General features: G+C 38.9%; 1 protein-coding gene across 1 annotated transcript in view; it reads left to right on the forward strand.

Moving 5' to 3' along the window:
* The window catches only part of gna11b (guanine nucleotide binding protein (G protein), alpha 11b (Gq class)), a 64,879-nt gene extending 49,087 nt beyond the window's left edge, over positions 1-15,792 (forward strand). Inside the window, exons 5-7 of the mRNA XM_017495980.3 lie at positions 3,791-3,920; positions 8,130-8,283; positions 10,234-15,792. Of these exons, the coding sequence (XP_017351469.1) occupies positions 3,791-3,920; positions 8,130-8,283; positions 10,234-10,424 (475 nt within the window). The 3' untranslated portion in view covers positions 10,425-15,792. The remainder of the gene's footprint in view (positions 1-3,790; positions 3,921-8,129; positions 8,284-10,233) is intronic.
* The last annotated feature ends 1,413 nt before the right edge of the window (positions 15,793-17,205 follow it).

Below are 17,205 nucleotides of genomic sequence, written 5' to 3' on the forward strand. Positions count from 1 at the left end.
GTGCACTTAGAAAATGGCAATGAGAACACTGGTGAAATTATTGCAGGGGGTTTCTGTTTCCTTTGAGCTTCCACAAAAAAATTCAGCTCTCTTTCTTTCTTTCTTTCTTTCTTTCTTTCTTTCTTTCTCTCTCTCGCTCTCTCTCTCTCTTTCTTTCTTTCTCTCTCTCTCTTTCTTTCTTTCTTTCTTTCTCTCTCTCTCTCTCTCTCTCTCTCTCTCCCTCTCTCTCTCTCTTTCTTTCTTTCTCTCTCTTTCTCTCTTTCTTTCTTTCTTTCTTTCTCTCTCTTTCTCTCTTTCTTTCTTTCTTTCTCTCGCTCTCTTTCTTTCTCTCGCTCTCTTTCTTTCTTTCTTTCTCTCGCTCTCTTTCTTTCTCTCGCTCTCTTTCTTTCTCTCTCTCTTTCTTTCTCTCTTTCTTTCTTTCTTTCTCTCGCTCTCTTTCTTTCTTTCTCTCTCTCTCTTTCTTTCTTTCTCTCGCTCTTTCTTTCTTTTTTTCTCTCGCTCTCTTTCTCTCGCTCTTTCTTTTTCTCTCGCTCTTTCTTTTTCTCTCTTTCTTTCTCTCGCTCTCTTTCTTTCTCTCGCTCTTTCTTTCTTTCTCTCTCTCTTTCTTGCTTTAGTTTTCTCTCTTCGTTCTTTCTCTCTCTCTCTCTTTCTTTGTCGCTTTCTTTCTCTTTCTTTCTCTCTTTCTTTTTCTTTTGTTCTTTTTTCTCTCCCTCTTTCTCTCTTGCTTTCGTTCTCTTTCTTTCTCTCTTGCTTTCGTTCTCTTTCTTTCTCTCTTGCTTACGTTCTCTCTCTCTCTCTCTCTCTCTCTCTCTCTCTCTCTCTCTCTCTCTCTCTCACCTCATATGCTGGCTCTGTCTCTAACACGCCAAGGAGTGTGCTTTTTGATTTTTTTTCTTTTATTTATTTTTGATTTTTTTACTAAACTTTCAGGTTTTCAACCGCTTTATTTTTGGTTCAAATCGGAACTCGGCTTGTAATTTGACGTGGCCATTTTGTAGACTGTTGGACAGACTTTCCGATTCGAATGTATTTTATTTTTTTCTTTAAGCCCCTAATATTTATTTATGTGGCAGCATCTAACGTTAGATGATTAAGAAACAACTTGAATATAATAAATGCATGTACATGTATTTCTATTGCGCGCATATGAGGGAGAAAGTATTCAGACCCCTTCAGTTTTATGCTGCAGCCTTTTGATAAAATACTTTAAAAAAAAAAAAAAAAAAAAATTTCTCCACATCAACCTACACGCCCATAATGACAAAGCAAAAACAAGATTTGTGATGATTAACTTTTTTTTTTCTTTTACTTTTTAATAAATTTGCTCTCATATTGTCATAAGTACTCGGACCCTTTGCCATGACGGTCAGATGCATCCCATTTCTCTGGATCAGCTTTGAGATGTTTGTACACTTTGATTGGAGTCCACCTGTGGCAAATTCGGTTTAAAAAATGATTGGGTTTTTTTTAAAAAAAAAAAAGATTTTCAGAGCAGAAACCAATCCATGAGGTGAAATTAACTGCCTGCAGAGCTCAGAGAAAGGATTGTGTTGATGTATAGAACTGGCGAAGGTTACGAAAAACTTTCTGCCGCACTGAAGATTGGAGGCACAGTGGCCTCCGTAATTCTTAAATGGAAGAAGTTTGGAACAGCCAGGATGCTTCCTAGACGGAGCTGGACGCCTGGCCAAACTGAGCAATCAGGGGAGAAGGGCCTTGGTACGAGTGGGGTCCAAGAACCTGATGGTCACTGTAGCTGAGCTCCAGAGGTCATGTGTGGAGATGGGAGAAACTTGAAGAAGGTCAACCATCACTACAACACTCCACCGATCTGGGCTTTATGTCAGGGTGTCTAGACGGAAGCGTCTCTTCAGTACATGAAAGCCCATTTGGAATTTGCAAACAGAAAGAAGAGAAAAAAAAAGCACCTAAAGGACTTTCAGGCTGTGAGAAACAAGATTCTCTGGTCTCATGAAATGAAGATTGAACTGTTTGGCCTCAATTCTGACAGTCATGTCTGGAGGAAAGCATGGAACTGCTCATCACCTGTGCAGTACCATCCCAGTGGTGAAGCATGGTGATGGTAGCATCATGTTGTGGCGGGGGGGGGGTTTCAGCAGAAGAGACTGGAGCACTGGAAGGAAAGCTGAACGCAGCAAAATACAGAGAGATTCTTAATGAAACCCTTTTATAGAGCGCTCAGGGCGTCAGACTTGGCCAAACGTTCACCTTCCAACAGGACTATGACCCCAAGCGCAAGCATACAGCCAAGACGATGCAAGAGCGGCTAATCTGTGATCGTCCTTGAGTGGCCCAACGCCATGGAACATCTCTGGAGCGACCTAAAAATGGCACGGCCCCATCCGACTGGAGCTGCAGAGAAGAATGGCAGAAAATCCCCGGACCCGTGTGTGCAAAGCTTCGCATCATGCGCAAAAAGACTTGAGGCTGTAATTTCTGCCAAAGGTGCCTCAACTAAGTGCTGAGTCAGGGGTCTGGGTACTTATATCAGTGTGATATTTCAGTTTTTTTCTTTTTAATAAATTATCAGTCATCACACATCCGTTTAGTTTTTTTTTTCCCTCCGCTTTTGTCATTATGGGGTATAGAGTGTAGACTGATGTGTCTTGTCTAATATAAGACCAGACATCTGCCTGCACAATCGCAGAGGTGTCTATGTGGAGGGGACGAAGATTATCCACCGCAGAGTTGGGCAAATATCAGTAGGTAATTTGGGCCGTAATTTTCTCAGGGAAGTGGGGAGGAAAAACTCTGGACAAAATTAAAATCGCATAGATGCACCCGCAATATATGGAATTATCCCAGATCCACGTGTAAACTTAATCCTGTCCGAAAATAGAGACAGTTACTTAACTAATCTCTAATCTCAAGACAGGAAGCCATGTGCTTATATCAGGAGGAAGCTCACATTTAGTTCAAATCATCACATTCTTTATTTTCTAAAGAAGTGTTCTCATATTTTCACTTCCTGTAACCAAACATACTCCCCCCCCCCCCCCCCCCCCCGCAAGTATTTGTTCCAGTTCTCAGATTTCACTCCTAATGCATCTGCTCAGTTATTATAGTGTTAACCATTACATAATTATATAATTGCTAAATTATTTATGAACAAGCTGCACCATAATCTCTAAAGGACTAACAACAGGTGTTACTTTTTTTTTTCTTTCTTTTTTCCCTGCTGAAAAATTCTGGTGTTTATTCCTTGTATTATTTTCCTCCTTTCCTCTGATGGAGTTGTGCTTCACATTCCAGCTTGTGTTCTGAATTTAACACACTCGATGTCATGAGGACCAAGAGAAAGTGATGTTCATGCAAAGAGAATGATATTGTATATGAATGTATATCACAATGCTCAAAGAATGTTTCATGATGCACCAATATAGTCATTTCATTTTTTTTGCAACTGAAAAAAAAACACAAAGCAAAAACAAATGTAGTGCTGCATTGTAAAAACTCCTTAACGGTTTCAATGTTTTCTTTTGTTAAATTGTTAGTTTTTTTCAATAAAGTGTCTCGATATGGCATTATCAGCGTCGTATCATCATCGTTTTCCAGCCCTAGTTGCAAGATCTTATTCCTCCAGCTTCTGTATTAGCATTCATTTTGGTCAAAAGCTTAAAATGTTTATAGATCAAGCAGTAGAATAGATTTTGTCGCCTGTAGCTAGAAGTAATGTGTACAATTTCATATATTCTGCTTACAAAGGTCATTTAACCCAGTTACACACTCCTGATTTATTCTCTGCCTGTCCGTCGTCCTCGTGCTTTAGAATGGTGGATGTGGGTGGGCAGAGGTCTGAGCGCAGGAAGTGGATCCACTGCTTCGAGAACGTCACGTCCATCATGTTCCTGGTGGCGCTGAGCGAGTACGACCAGGTGCTGGTGGAGTCTGACAACGAGGTGAGACGCACACCTCACTGCCTTACTATATGACTCCCCTGCAGTTCAAAGAATAGCATCTAATTCATGTTGGCTTAACGCTGAATGCTATTATTATTATTATTATTATTATTATTATTATTATTACTACTACTATTACTACTTCTGCTATTACTACTACTACTACTATTGCTACTACCACTAATACTATTACTACTTCAACTAATACTACTACAACTATTACTAATACAACTACTATTGTTACTATTACTACAACTAATACTACTACAACTACTACTACTAATACTACTACTATTACTACAACTATTAATACTATTACTATTACTACTACTACTACTACTAATACTACAACTATTAATACTATTACTATTACTACAACTACTACTACTACTAATACTACTACTATTACTACAACTATTAATACTATTACTACAACTACTACTAATACTACTACTATTACTACAACTATTAATACTATTACTATTACTACAACTAATATTACTACAACTAATACTACTACTAATACAACTACTATTGTTACTACTACTATTACTACAACTATTAATACTATTACTATTACTACAACTATTAATACTATTACTACAACTACTACTACTACTACTACTAATACAACTACTATTGTTACTACTACTAGTACTACAACTAATACTACTAGTACAACTACTATTGTTACTGCTACTACTGACTTTCAGTCACTGGTTGCACTGGTTACATTTTAAACAACTGGTAAGGCTCATTTTGTTGAATCGGAGAATTCTCCTTTGCTTAGATGATCTTGCTCTTGTATAAGGAATAAAACATGACCGGAAACTATATCACTATACTTTTAAATTCTCAAATCTGATTGGTTAGGAGGTCTTGATGTAATTTTCTGACAGTAATTTTAAGAAATAATAATCTCAATGTGCTTGTTCTAATACATATAGTTTCCATAGTAACAGCTCTTGCGCAGGGAATTACAGGTGCTTCTCAAAAAATTTGAATATCGTGGATAAGTAAAATTTTTTTTTTTCCATAATTGAATTCAAAAAGTGGAACTTTCATATGATCTAGATTCATTATTATTATTATTATTATTATTATTATTATTATTATTATTATTACTACTACATTGTTTTTCTTTGTTAAATTATTAGTTTTTTTTATTTAAGTGTCTCTTATATCTCTTATATTACCAGTGTCGTATCATCGTTTTCCAGCCCTGGTTTAAAGATCTTATTCCTCCAGCTTCTGTATTAGCATTCATTTTGGTCAAAAGCTTCTTGGTTCCCGGTTTTAATGTTTATAGAGCAAGCAGTAGAATAGATTTTGTCGCCTGTAGCTAGAAGTAATGTGTACAATTTCACATATTCTGCTTACAAAGGTCATTTAACCAAGTCACGCACTCCTGATTTATTCTCTCCCTGTCCGTCGTCCTCGTGCTCTCAGAATGGTGGATGTGGGTGGGCAGAGGTCTGAGCGCAGGAAGTGGATCCACTGCTTCCAGACATACAAAACATCAGAATAATATATATTCTAATTTCTTGAGATGCACTTTTACTGTATACGTATACTGTATATGGTTGACCATACTGTATATGGTAAACGCTTCATGTAATCTTAAGACTAATAATAAGCAGACGAAAGACGTGTGTGTATTTAACAAAGAAATTTTTTTTTATAGTTGATATGGTGGTGAGGTCTTTTATGAAATGTTTATAGAAGGAGTCTGCGGTTTCAACGCTATTGAACTATTAGTAAGTTGTTGGGGTTTTTTTTTTCCCAGGTAAGCATTTTTAGGTGTCGTGGTTTGCCAGGTGCATTTCTTTTGTCTTTGCAAGAGTGGAAAAAAAAATGAGAGGATCTATTGTTGTTCTATTGCTCAAGAGGGATCTATTGTTGATAGCTGTTATACTGTAAGAGAAAACAGGATCTGACTTGTCTCACAGATTGTTTTCCACATAATGTTTCATAACATTAAAGCTGCAGTACTGAACTTGTGCCTCTATCACCATCTCTGTTCGAAACATAAAATTGCAAGTTACTTGCAGAGTGTATATATAATATATATGTATATATTATGTCACGATACCAAAAATCTAGTAGTCGGTACCGATACCACCAAAAGTACACGATACTCGATACCAAAGTCGATACCACGGTGTGGTTTAAAAATAAAATTTAAAAAATGAAATTAAAAACTCTCCTGGAGGACATCCTCCTCTGGCTGATACTGGCAAAAAGAGAGAGAGAGAGAGAGAGAGAGAGAGAGAGATTTTAGTTATCAAACACTGTCTGACAATGAGTGGAGGCTACAGTGGAGGTGCACTCCTAAACAAGCACGCGCGCGCACACACACACACAGAGACACACACCTTATACTCTGAATGCAAGCATTACTTTAAATTCGCTGATATGGTGGCAGGCCAAAAAGATTTATTAAAAGCATGAACAATTGAATAATTATTAGTGACATTAGGCTACATTTTGCTGACAGGACACGGGCTGAATGGCGATGCATGGTGGCCCATTAGGAGGTAGTTTATAACATTGCAATGCGTTAGCGTCATTAACAAATAACGGGCTATCGCTAACATTACATGGAGCAAAACGTAAGCTGGTTTCACGGCCACAATGCGAGCTGCCTCAAACAAACATAATATAGGACTGTCTTTCAGGTGCTTCGCCAAATTCCAGGTGTTTCCTCGCTTTGTTTGAAATGAACAGTAGCATCGGTTGCACCCCAGCTTCAGTGCATCAATTATGTTTGTTGTCATCTGCCTTGAATGCGAAGTATTTCCATATTCCATACCACATTTCCTCTCAACGAGTCGGGGTGGAGCTAAACTTCTGTAGTTTTTCCCCATGTGCTTGTAGTAGTTCTACTTCTTCACCACTTGTGGACCGACTAAAATACTTGCGCGTATTTGCTGCCCCCTTCAGTTCCGGAAGAACTGCAACCTCGGTAGTTTCTTTAGAAACGAAACCAACGCTACTGCAGAAAAACAAGTACCGTCACGTTTTAAGAATGTTGGTACCGAAGTATCGGTTCTCGTGGCATCCCTAGTATATATGTATATGTACATATCACATGGGTTGTACTTTGGCACTTCTCTGTGCTGGAGAATCTGATTGTTTGAGGTATTCGCATGGCCAATACTTGACCACGGAGATGGCGGCAGATACTATTTTCTTGGAGTAGAGGTGAATTGCTCTCTCTCTCTCATAGCTAGCAGAAAATGCGTGCAATTTACCACACGGACCATAGCAAAACAAAGCAAAAAAAACAAAATAAGAAACTCGATATCTAGCTGAATCAATCTAACAACTGCGCTAGTGCTATTTAGCTACCTATTGAGCCACTCGAATATCTTCCCTGCCCAGCAGAACAAAAGCTATCTCCGCATCGGTCTTCAGTCTCTTCAGATCCCTGTGTTTTCGCCACCTCTCAAAAGCCTTGCCGATATTTATTCTGGTTTTAGCATGAGCTCTGTCGCTTTCCCTTTCTGACTGCAGGCTCTCCGGACTTTGAGGTTTCTTGGTTTTGACAACAGCTGATTCCCCAGATGTTAACAATGATTGTGTTTAGAACGATGCAGATTAAAAGCAGCCGTCTAGATGACCAGTTTAAATTCTAAGCAACTGTTGTAAGGACAAGCTACAAACACTCCACCGATCCTCAGCCCCCACACACGTGATCAATTTTGTTTGCCTGCTGGAAACTGAAGTATGTACACATTGTGTGTGTGTGTGTGTGTGTATATATATGTATGTGTGGAGAGCCAATCAGATTGCAGCCTTTGAGATTCTGAAGCTTGTGGCCAGAAAAGTTTGCGACACTTCTACAGGTCGTTTCTTCTTCCGTCACAGTCACTCTTGATTTGTCTACTGAAGATTTAAGTCGTCGACGTCGGTGATGTCAGACACTGTTGTATAAAGAACTATTAAAAAAAAAAAATTCCTATTACATTGTATTCATAGTGGCATGATTCACTGACGTACGTATGAGTAATCGGTTATATGTACGGAGCTGCATGTTGGCGAAGGAAATGCTTTCTGCCCTGATGTTGTAATGAATGTTCGAAAGCCTTGATTGTAATGTTTACTTTTTAATCCTGTTTTTTTTCCCTCTTTTTCTTTGTCAGGTTTTAATCAATGATCATTGACTATAAAGCTGTCCGTACTAATGAGCCGTCTCTTTCTTCTCAGAACCGTATGGAGGAGAGTAAAGCGCTTTTCAGGACGATAATCACATATCCGTGGTTCCAAAACTCCTCGGTCATCCTCTTCCTCAATAAGAAGGACCTCCTGGAGGAGAAGATTTCCTATTCCCACCTGGTCGACTACTTCCCAGAGTTTGATGGTACAGAGTGATTGGAAATTGTGCATTTTGTTTGCGCACAGGGCAATGATAACGCCACGATGAACAAGTTCAAACGAAGTACACTTACGTTTATTCACGTAGCAGACGCTTTTATCCAAATCGACTTACAAATGAGGAAATACAAGCAAAGCGATGTATCAAGCGGAGAACAATACACGTAGTGCTACAAGATTTATAATTGAGTTCTAGAGAAGCAAAGTGCGCAGAGTAGAGGTGTAAGGGCCAGAGTAAGGCGTTTTTTTTGGGTGTTGGTTAAATGCTCACGGAAGAGGTGGGTCTTTTGGCTGTTTTTTGAAGATCGTGACAGATTCTGCGGTCTGGATTGAGGTCGGAAGGTCATTCCACCACTGAGGGACAGATAGTGTGAAGGTTCTGGATAGCTTGAGCCACGCCGAGTAGGCACTACTAAGCATCGGTCGTTTATCGATCGCAGACTGCGTGAGGGAACGTAAGCCTTCAGGAGAGAGTCGAGGTAGGAGGGTGCTGTTCCAGACAAGGTCTTGTACTTGAGCATCAAGGCCTTGAATTTGATACGGACGGCTACAGGAAGCCGGTGGAGGGAGATGAAAAGGGGTGTGACATGGGTCCTTTTGGGCCGGTTGAAGACAAGGCGTGCTGCTGCATTCTGAATCATCTGAAGTGGTTTGATGGAGCTGGCTGGTAGGCCTTGAGAGTAGTGCGTTCCAGTAGTCCAGTTTTGTAGTTAAGTACACTTAACTACAGTCGTATTACCAAGTTACAAAGGAAGTGCACGAATAGCCTGCACATTTGATTCAGTATAGGGTTTATATCATGAGAAAAGCAGCATAGAAAGTAAGATACTGTACTGACTCATGCCCACTGATTCCTGCTACATTTCTGCAAGCCAATTATATTGAAATATTCAGTGTGATTATCCGGCGTCGTCGTGGCGCTCTAAACTGTCAGCTTTTCTGCTTGACTGGAAGGTGCGTATTCAAACGCAGAATGCACAGGTAGTTCCAGTCAGTTTATTCACTATTCTAAATGAATGGTCTTCCCCTTAACCATTTATTAGAATGCATCCAAATACATGTAATCTTATCACTACTTTACCTCTGTGTATGATTTAGAGCGAGCAGAATCCTAGATCGAACAACCCATGAAGAAAATTATTAACAAAAATGAAGCAGATTTTTGTCCTTCAGTCACAAGCGGGATAATCCACGCCTATGTGCGTTACAGCATTTTCATGCACTCTGCAGAGGCACCCAGAGGTTCTTTTGCCTCCACGTCATACATTAAAATCGTGTCATGCACACCGAGACATGGATTATCCCTTACTTATAAAAATAAAAATAATAATAATTTTCAAAGTTCCAATTTAGAAAGGTAGAACCATTCATCATCCAACGAACCCATCTTGCACTTTCATCGTACTGCTTTTTTTAATCTTTGTTTTCTTTCTTAAATATTCTATTACTGCTCTTTTAAGCTGCACTCTAACCTTATTTTTATTCTATGAATTTCACCATAACGTTTATATTTGCACTTTTTATTTACGTTAATTTAATTACACACTTCTATCTTTGTCTTTATTTTATATATATATATATATATATATATATATATATATATATATATATATATATATGAGAAATAGAGATATATAACATGTATATGTGTGTGTGTGTAGATAGAGATAGATAGATTGATAGCAATTTATCACAAATTTTAAAAATTCAAGGATTAATTTTGTTTTTTTTTAATTATTTTAGGGAGAATTTTGGGAAATGTTTCAGTATGCAACTCTCACACCAATACAAATGGGTCTGTTGGAGTTATTTGGAAATAAAGTGATCACTTTATTCTTCTCTTGTCTTCAGCAGTCAAAACAGTTCATATCCGAATGGTGTGCGATTTCGAGCTCAATCGGCACTTTTTCGTTAAGTTTTCCGCTTCCTCCCGCAGGGCCGCAGCGGGACGCGCAAGCAGCGAGGGAGTTCATCCTCAAGATGTTCGTGGATCTGAACCCCGACAGCGACAAGATCATCTACTCGCACTTCACCTGCGCCACGGACACGGAGAACATCCGCTTCGTCTTCGCCGCCGTGAAGGACACCATCCTGCAGCTCAACCTCAAGGAGTACAACCTGGTGTAGGCCGCCGTTGCCGGGGACTACTCGCACATTTCAGCACAGAACAGACACACACACCCCTACAAACACACACACACACACACACACAAACACACACACAACACTCAATAACCTATGGTCCACTTTGTTTTCCAGCCTTCTAGTTTTTCGTCCAGCTGCGTGAGGGTGTTCCAGACCTTCCCTGCTTTTACCCTCTTGTCTGTTTTGCCAAAACCCATCCACTTTCTCTCGTCGGCAGCTCATGTCCAAGCCCTCCATCCCTCCATCCATCCCTCCCTCCTTCTCTTTCGTTTCTTTGAATTGGACCATTGGGAATTATTATTATTTTATTTTTTTTCAGATTTGTTGACGGGGGGGGCGGGGTTATAGAATCAGACTTCTTGTTTTCACTCTCGTTTTGAAAGTGTTTTAAAAAAAAAATATATATATATATATATATATATATATATATATATATATATATATATATATATATATATATATCGGTTTAAAACGACAGAATTGATCAGACGATATCGTGTTTATCGACAAAGTTGCTAGCGGAAACTGGAATTGACATCCCTTACCTTTCCTTCTACTTCTCCAGTCAAATCTTCGTTCTGCCTGCCTGGATGGATGGATTGATTTTTTTTTTTGTTTTTTTTGTTTGTTTTTTTTTTTTCTCCCCCCCTGGCTTTTTCATCTTGCCAATGAGAGGGGGAAAAAATGTTCAAAAAGAAAGTCTCATCTTATTTACACACGGACACAAGGACAAGCGCTGTGGTGCTAGAAGTTCTGAATGGCTCCATTACACGTTTTCAGAGGAGTCAAGAATCCAAAGGATTTTCCAGCGGGTTCCACGGGCGGTGCGAGGCGAGTGTTCACCTCACATCGATGAATGTACACTTTGTGAGCATTGTATTGGGGGGGGGGGGGGGGGTGCGTAACGACCGCATGAAGATAAGAGGTCGAGGTCATGCAAATCGATGTACATTGCTCAGATGATCATTTAAAAAAAGTTGTAATGATAGGTTACTATAGCTACTGCTGTTATCACATAAAGTATAACAGCACCTCAAAGATGGGGAAGAAAAAGAACATTTTAAAGATTATCCGGATTTATCAGTGTGTAGTACAGATATTGACTCAGTAGGTATTGTTTTGGCAATTTTCACACAGTTTAAGATGTTCCATTACTTCTTTCCCATGTTTATTTTAAGGATTTTTTTTTTTTTTACATAGGAACTGCTTGCAGCTTTCCTTGTTCACAGCCCCCCCCCCCACTAATTTTTCAAAATCAGTTGCTGGTACCATACTCTGCATGACTAGCCTCATTTCTTTTTCTTTTCTTTTTTTCCAGATACTTCAACAGTGCACTCAGTAATATCACCACCAAGTAGTGGCCTGACGCACACATTATTTTATTCGTTTACGTTTTTTTTGTTTGTTTCTTTTTGTTTTTTTAACACGGAGACATCTTGTGAAATAAGAGTTTGTGGAGACACGTGCGTTAATTTAGCTTGGTTTGGGGTCGGGAGCTAGTGTTAAGTGAAGGGGGGGTGGGAGGGGGTGCAGGAGGTCGCAAGTTAATTGATTGTGTATATTTATATTTGTAAATACGTATACACTTTATTGCTTATGTAAAAAAAAAAAAAAAGTCTGTGGTACAGTATCTTTGGCAAAACGGAAAAAAAATGACTTCGTAATTGTGTACGGTTTCGGTTGGTTACTTATGAATTACAATATTATTGATACTGTGATTTATTCTTTTTTTTTCTTCACTATGATTATTCAGAAGACATACGCGTAGCTGTACATGGAAGCGGTTCTGAGCAATAGTGTGAAGAAAAATCGAAGAGAGAAGCGTTTGGGGTTTTTTTTCTTTTCTTTCTCTCGGGTTTGGAAGAAAACCACGAGTACAGCCCCCTCTTACGGTGTGAATGTTATTACTCTCGGTATATAAAGATCTGAAACAGTTTTTCAAGAAGGGGAATTAACTAAAGATTAACTAAAGTTAATAAAGAAGTGTTTATTTATCTAACTTATGGACCAGTTTTGAAGTCGGTGGGGTCTTTTTCTGCTGTACAAAACTTTATGGATATATTCGCTTTTATTGCATTTAATTTACCTTTTTTTTTTTTCCCCCTGGAAAAAAAAACAAACAAAAACAAATCGGCAACATGATCTTACATTATCCAGATTTTCTTCCATTCTTTATAAACTTTCAGATTTCCATGTGATATTGAAGTGAAGTACTTTTAAAACAAATAGTAAAGTCTTTTATGACCCATAGAACATCTAAGCGTACAATTTCTTTTCCTTTTTAAATCACGTGCGGTTTGTTCACCGTTGTACAAATGATGAGTCGGGGGAGGGGGGAGAGGAAGGGTGTTGCCGTTTTCTGCAGGTTCCCTTTCATGGTTTATCATCAAGGGCTAACAACATGCATAAAATCCTCACGCCAGGCCGGGACAGGTGAAAAGGCGACACGAGCAAAGTCTCATCGTCACGGACTTTGTCTCCGCAAAGTCACGGAGGATCGGGGTTTTATAGCTTTTATGGTCCGGCCGCTCGTCCCGTCAGATTACATTTCCCGCCCTTCGTTTTTTAAACCAACATGACTTCTTTGATCAGCCTTTGTGGTTAAAAATAATAATAATAATAAATACATAAAGATACAAACAACAAAACACTAAGCTCCCAGTTCGAAAGGTGATTTAATATTAAAGGCGAGTTACCTTGCTGTAATAATATCATAATTTCTAGAAGATTCCGAAGTGAATTTCACGCGCTAGTAAATAACCGCTGGTGCCGATTGAATCTAAATTGACGCACAGACAGCATCCTGTGAATTCTTTATGTCGGAACGGCCCAAATTCCATACGTACTGAGCGGAGGTGCCAAGATGTGTGGATTAGCTGGAGCGTTTAGAAAGTTTCGCCCCTTACTTCAGCATTATTGAATACATTAATATAGCTAAAAACTATGCTTTTTCAGCTAAAGGCTGGCTCATATATTGTTCACTACTCACCTGTGTGTCTTATGTATATCTGAAGGATTAAAAGCAAGTTCCACTAGAAGGCATGTGTTGGCCAGAACATCCCTGTCTGTCTGTCTGGTTTCCAAGTAAATGTTTTGCACAGTGGCATTAAACACGCTAATGAGCTCGGTTTCTTTTGCGAACATTCCGCCGTCGTCGTGATCGTCGTCATGAGCTGTCTCAAATCAAAAACTCTCGACTTTACATTCAAAAGAATTCCTTTCAGTATTCCTTTCAGTAGGTTCGACACCTAATATGAGGTTTTTCGAAGATAAATGCGGTAGACGTTTTACGTAATCATATGCATAGTTAAAAACGAGTAGAATCCAGGCCTGGGTTTTCTTGTTAATAATGTTTGCACCTCTGCATTAATCTAAAAAAAATTTTTAGGCTGTTTGTCGGGTTTTCTACACACAGACCTTCAGTAAATTAGAACCCTGGTGATGTCTAGAGAGGGGAAAAAAGGCAAGTGTTTATTTATTTGTTTACGTCATTTATAATAATCTAGAGGTGGCTAAATCTCTGCTAGGCAAAACTGAAATCTGATTTTTTAAAAAAATTTTATTTATTTATTTTTTTTTTGATAACTGAATGAGGAAGAGCTCAAATCTCTACAATGCACATGATTTGAAGATTTAAAAATTAGGCAACACTCCAATTTTGCTCGGCAGTATTTGTTTGGTCTCTACAGAGCCTAACAGTCTTTACCAAACTAGATCTCCGGTTTATTAAATACCCAAAATGTTCAAAGTAAAATCCTGCATTAGTCATGTCCTTTCTGTCTTGGAGTATCTATTGTATATCTGTGATTTAGTCTTGGTTTGTGGATTAAGATCATTAACGTCAATCCGTTAACTGCGATATGGACGGAAGTCTCAGGATGACAACACTATGAATATGTATTCGTTGGAGAGAAAAAAAAAAAGTCGTCGTCGTCCGATTGTAATGGATGTACGTGCTTGTCCTATGAGGACTCTTTAAGACATGTAATGGTCTGATTTATTTTATACGCACTTTCTTTTTAATCCTTTAGAATTGTTGTTCTCATGCCACAAAATGAGTAAAGCTTCCAAAGCCCCTTTGAAGAGCAAGTCGGAGTTAGTGACTACGTAGATCGCTTGAATTAATGGAATGGACTCAGTTTGCCGTCGTCATAGCAGTGGAAAAGTATTTACGTTTTGAAGCTCATCTGCCCAGCGATCTTAGGAAAATGTCTACCTCTATTTGAGAGATTTGGGGCATTTTCAGTATCAGGAGCATCACAAGAAGAACATTAAGCACAGTGCAGTGTATTGTGAAGCAGATTACTCAGTTTAAGAATCTTTCTGGTCATTTGTTTTTTTTTTTTTTATTATTATTATTATTCCCATTCAATCATAAACACTCATAATGCAGTATTGGCCACCGTCATTGTTACCTTGCAGTTATTTAACATTTCTGTATTATCAGAGTGCCTGAACGGAGTTAGCATGAATCATGGTTTACACCCGGTTATACAAGGAGAAGAATACATTAGCACAAGCGGCAAAGAAAGTGGTACAGCGGGTGTGATTCACGGAAGTAGTGCTTCGTGCAGAGGAATGATTCAGTAGTAGTTTGTAGTGGCACTACTATTGCAGGCTAGTACTTTAAAATTCTTGTTTGGAAGTTGTGTATGTCCCGTCGTCCCCGTCCCCCCTCCGTATTTGGACACTATTGAATCCAAGATCATTTTACCATCTCTTGGTAAGGATGATGCAGAGTGGCATGTGAAACCTTTTTGTTTTGTCCCCCCCCCCCCCCCCCCCCCCCATTATAACAGGTGTAAATGTTGTATTATATCATGTGCCAATACCCTTCATGGAGACTGACTTTATATAAGTGCCAACTGTCGTCCAGATCCCACGAGGACCAAAAGATGAGACGTGGTCCCCTTTTTAAAAACCGACGGAAACACTAAATAAGAGATATACACACACACACACACACACACACACACACACACAATGACTTTATTCTGTATTTAAGATTTAAGAGAAACTACTGTTTTGTTTTGTTTTTTTAAATAAATTGTAATTTTTAAAATGCATGTGCTCTGTGTTGGGGTTGGAGTTCATGGGCTAAGAAAATATATTAATATTAAAGCCCTCAAGGCGAGGGATCATATTGGATATTGATTTACAACATTCTTGCCATATTTTTATTTTGTTTCGTCTTTATTTGTATTGATTCGTTTCAACCACTGTTGCCTGAACCTCATTCAAACATGGAAAAGATTTTCATAACCGCCTTCTAAAAAAAATCTATTAAAAAAAAAATAATAAAAAATAAAGTATCTGTTTTAAATTTAAATAAATTTGTTCCTATACTTGCTGCCTGTCTTGACTGTTTTCTTTGACTTCATAGCATAGCACTGCCGTTCAGAGAGCTGTATGATTTTCTTTTTTTTCTTTTCTTTTTTTTTTTTTTACTCGTTTCTTTTAAACCTTAATCACTGGAGCTTGAATAACAGGTGACGAGTTAAATCGGGTTCTAAATGTAAATCTAAATTTGTTGGCTTTAGCACAGCGCTCTAGATTGGGCAGAAACTTGACGCTTCTCATCATTGAGAAAATCATCCATGGTGAAACGTGGTGGTGGTAGTATTGTGTTGTAGGGATGCTTTTCATCAGCAGGGTCTAGGAGACTGATCAAGGTTGAGGGCAAGTCAGATGGAGCCAAACACATCCTGGAAGAGCTGTTTAAAAGGACGACAACGCTAACACACTGTCAAAGCAACACTGGACACGCAAGTGGTTCAACACCAAGAGCGTGAATGTGTCTGAATGGCCCAGAATTTAATTCCATTGAGAATTTGTGGCAGCTGCTCTTCACCAGCAGTCTCCATTCAGTCTGACAGCGCTTGAGCAATTTTGCCAAGAAGAGTATGGTCAGAAATATCAGGATCCAGATGTGTAAATCTGACAGACATATCCCAGAAGACCGGTAGCTGGAATGTGGTTCTACCAAGTATTGACCAAGTGAGTGAATACATATGCAAGCAACACATCTGCATTTTGGTTTGGCAAGCTATAGACATACTGCAAAAATTACTTCTTATCAGGTGTAGGTCTTATAAAACTACAGTAAACCCTCCAACCATCTATTTTCCATACCGTTTATCCTACACAGGGTTGCAGGGAGAGTCTAACACAGGGAACTCGGGGCATGAGGTGGGGGGACACCCTCAACAGGGTACCAACCCAAGGCTGGACACCATCACACACACATTCAATTTGGAAATGCCAATCAGCCTACAACACACGTCTTTGGACTGGGGGAGGAAACAACCAAAGTGCAGGGAGAACATGCACACTCCACACAGGAGTGAGGCAAAAGTGCTAACCACTAAGCCCCATACCCTAAACTAAATCTAAAATGATTAAACCCATTTCCAAGCATTTTTACAGTCTTGTTCTGTTCAGATGACTTTACTAATCTGATCTGCCAACAGAGTAAGACAATTTAAAGCTTGAAATGGGTCACCTGCTAAGAAGTCATTTTTGCCGTGTATTCACATTAGTCAAATCTTTTCACACCCTGGTTTTAAAATTGACATTTCAAAAGGCAGATGTGTGAACATCAAGTTCAAAATCATGCCACTTTATCAAATCAAGAACAATATGTTAAATCGTTTCTGTCAAGATGAAGCACATATCCACAGCATGCTGAAATGAAACTGTTTGGCCAGATGGGGGCAGCTCGAGATTGTACAATAATACAAGAAACCTGTTAGACCGTCAACAC

The sequence above is a fragment of the Ictalurus punctatus genome, chromosome 20, assembly GCF_001660625.3.
Source record: "Ictalurus punctatus breed USDA103 chromosome 20, Coco_2.0, whole genome shotgun sequence".
Classification (NCBI taxonomy): domain Eukaryota; kingdom Metazoa; phylum Chordata; class Actinopteri; order Siluriformes; family Ictaluridae; genus Ictalurus; species Ictalurus punctatus.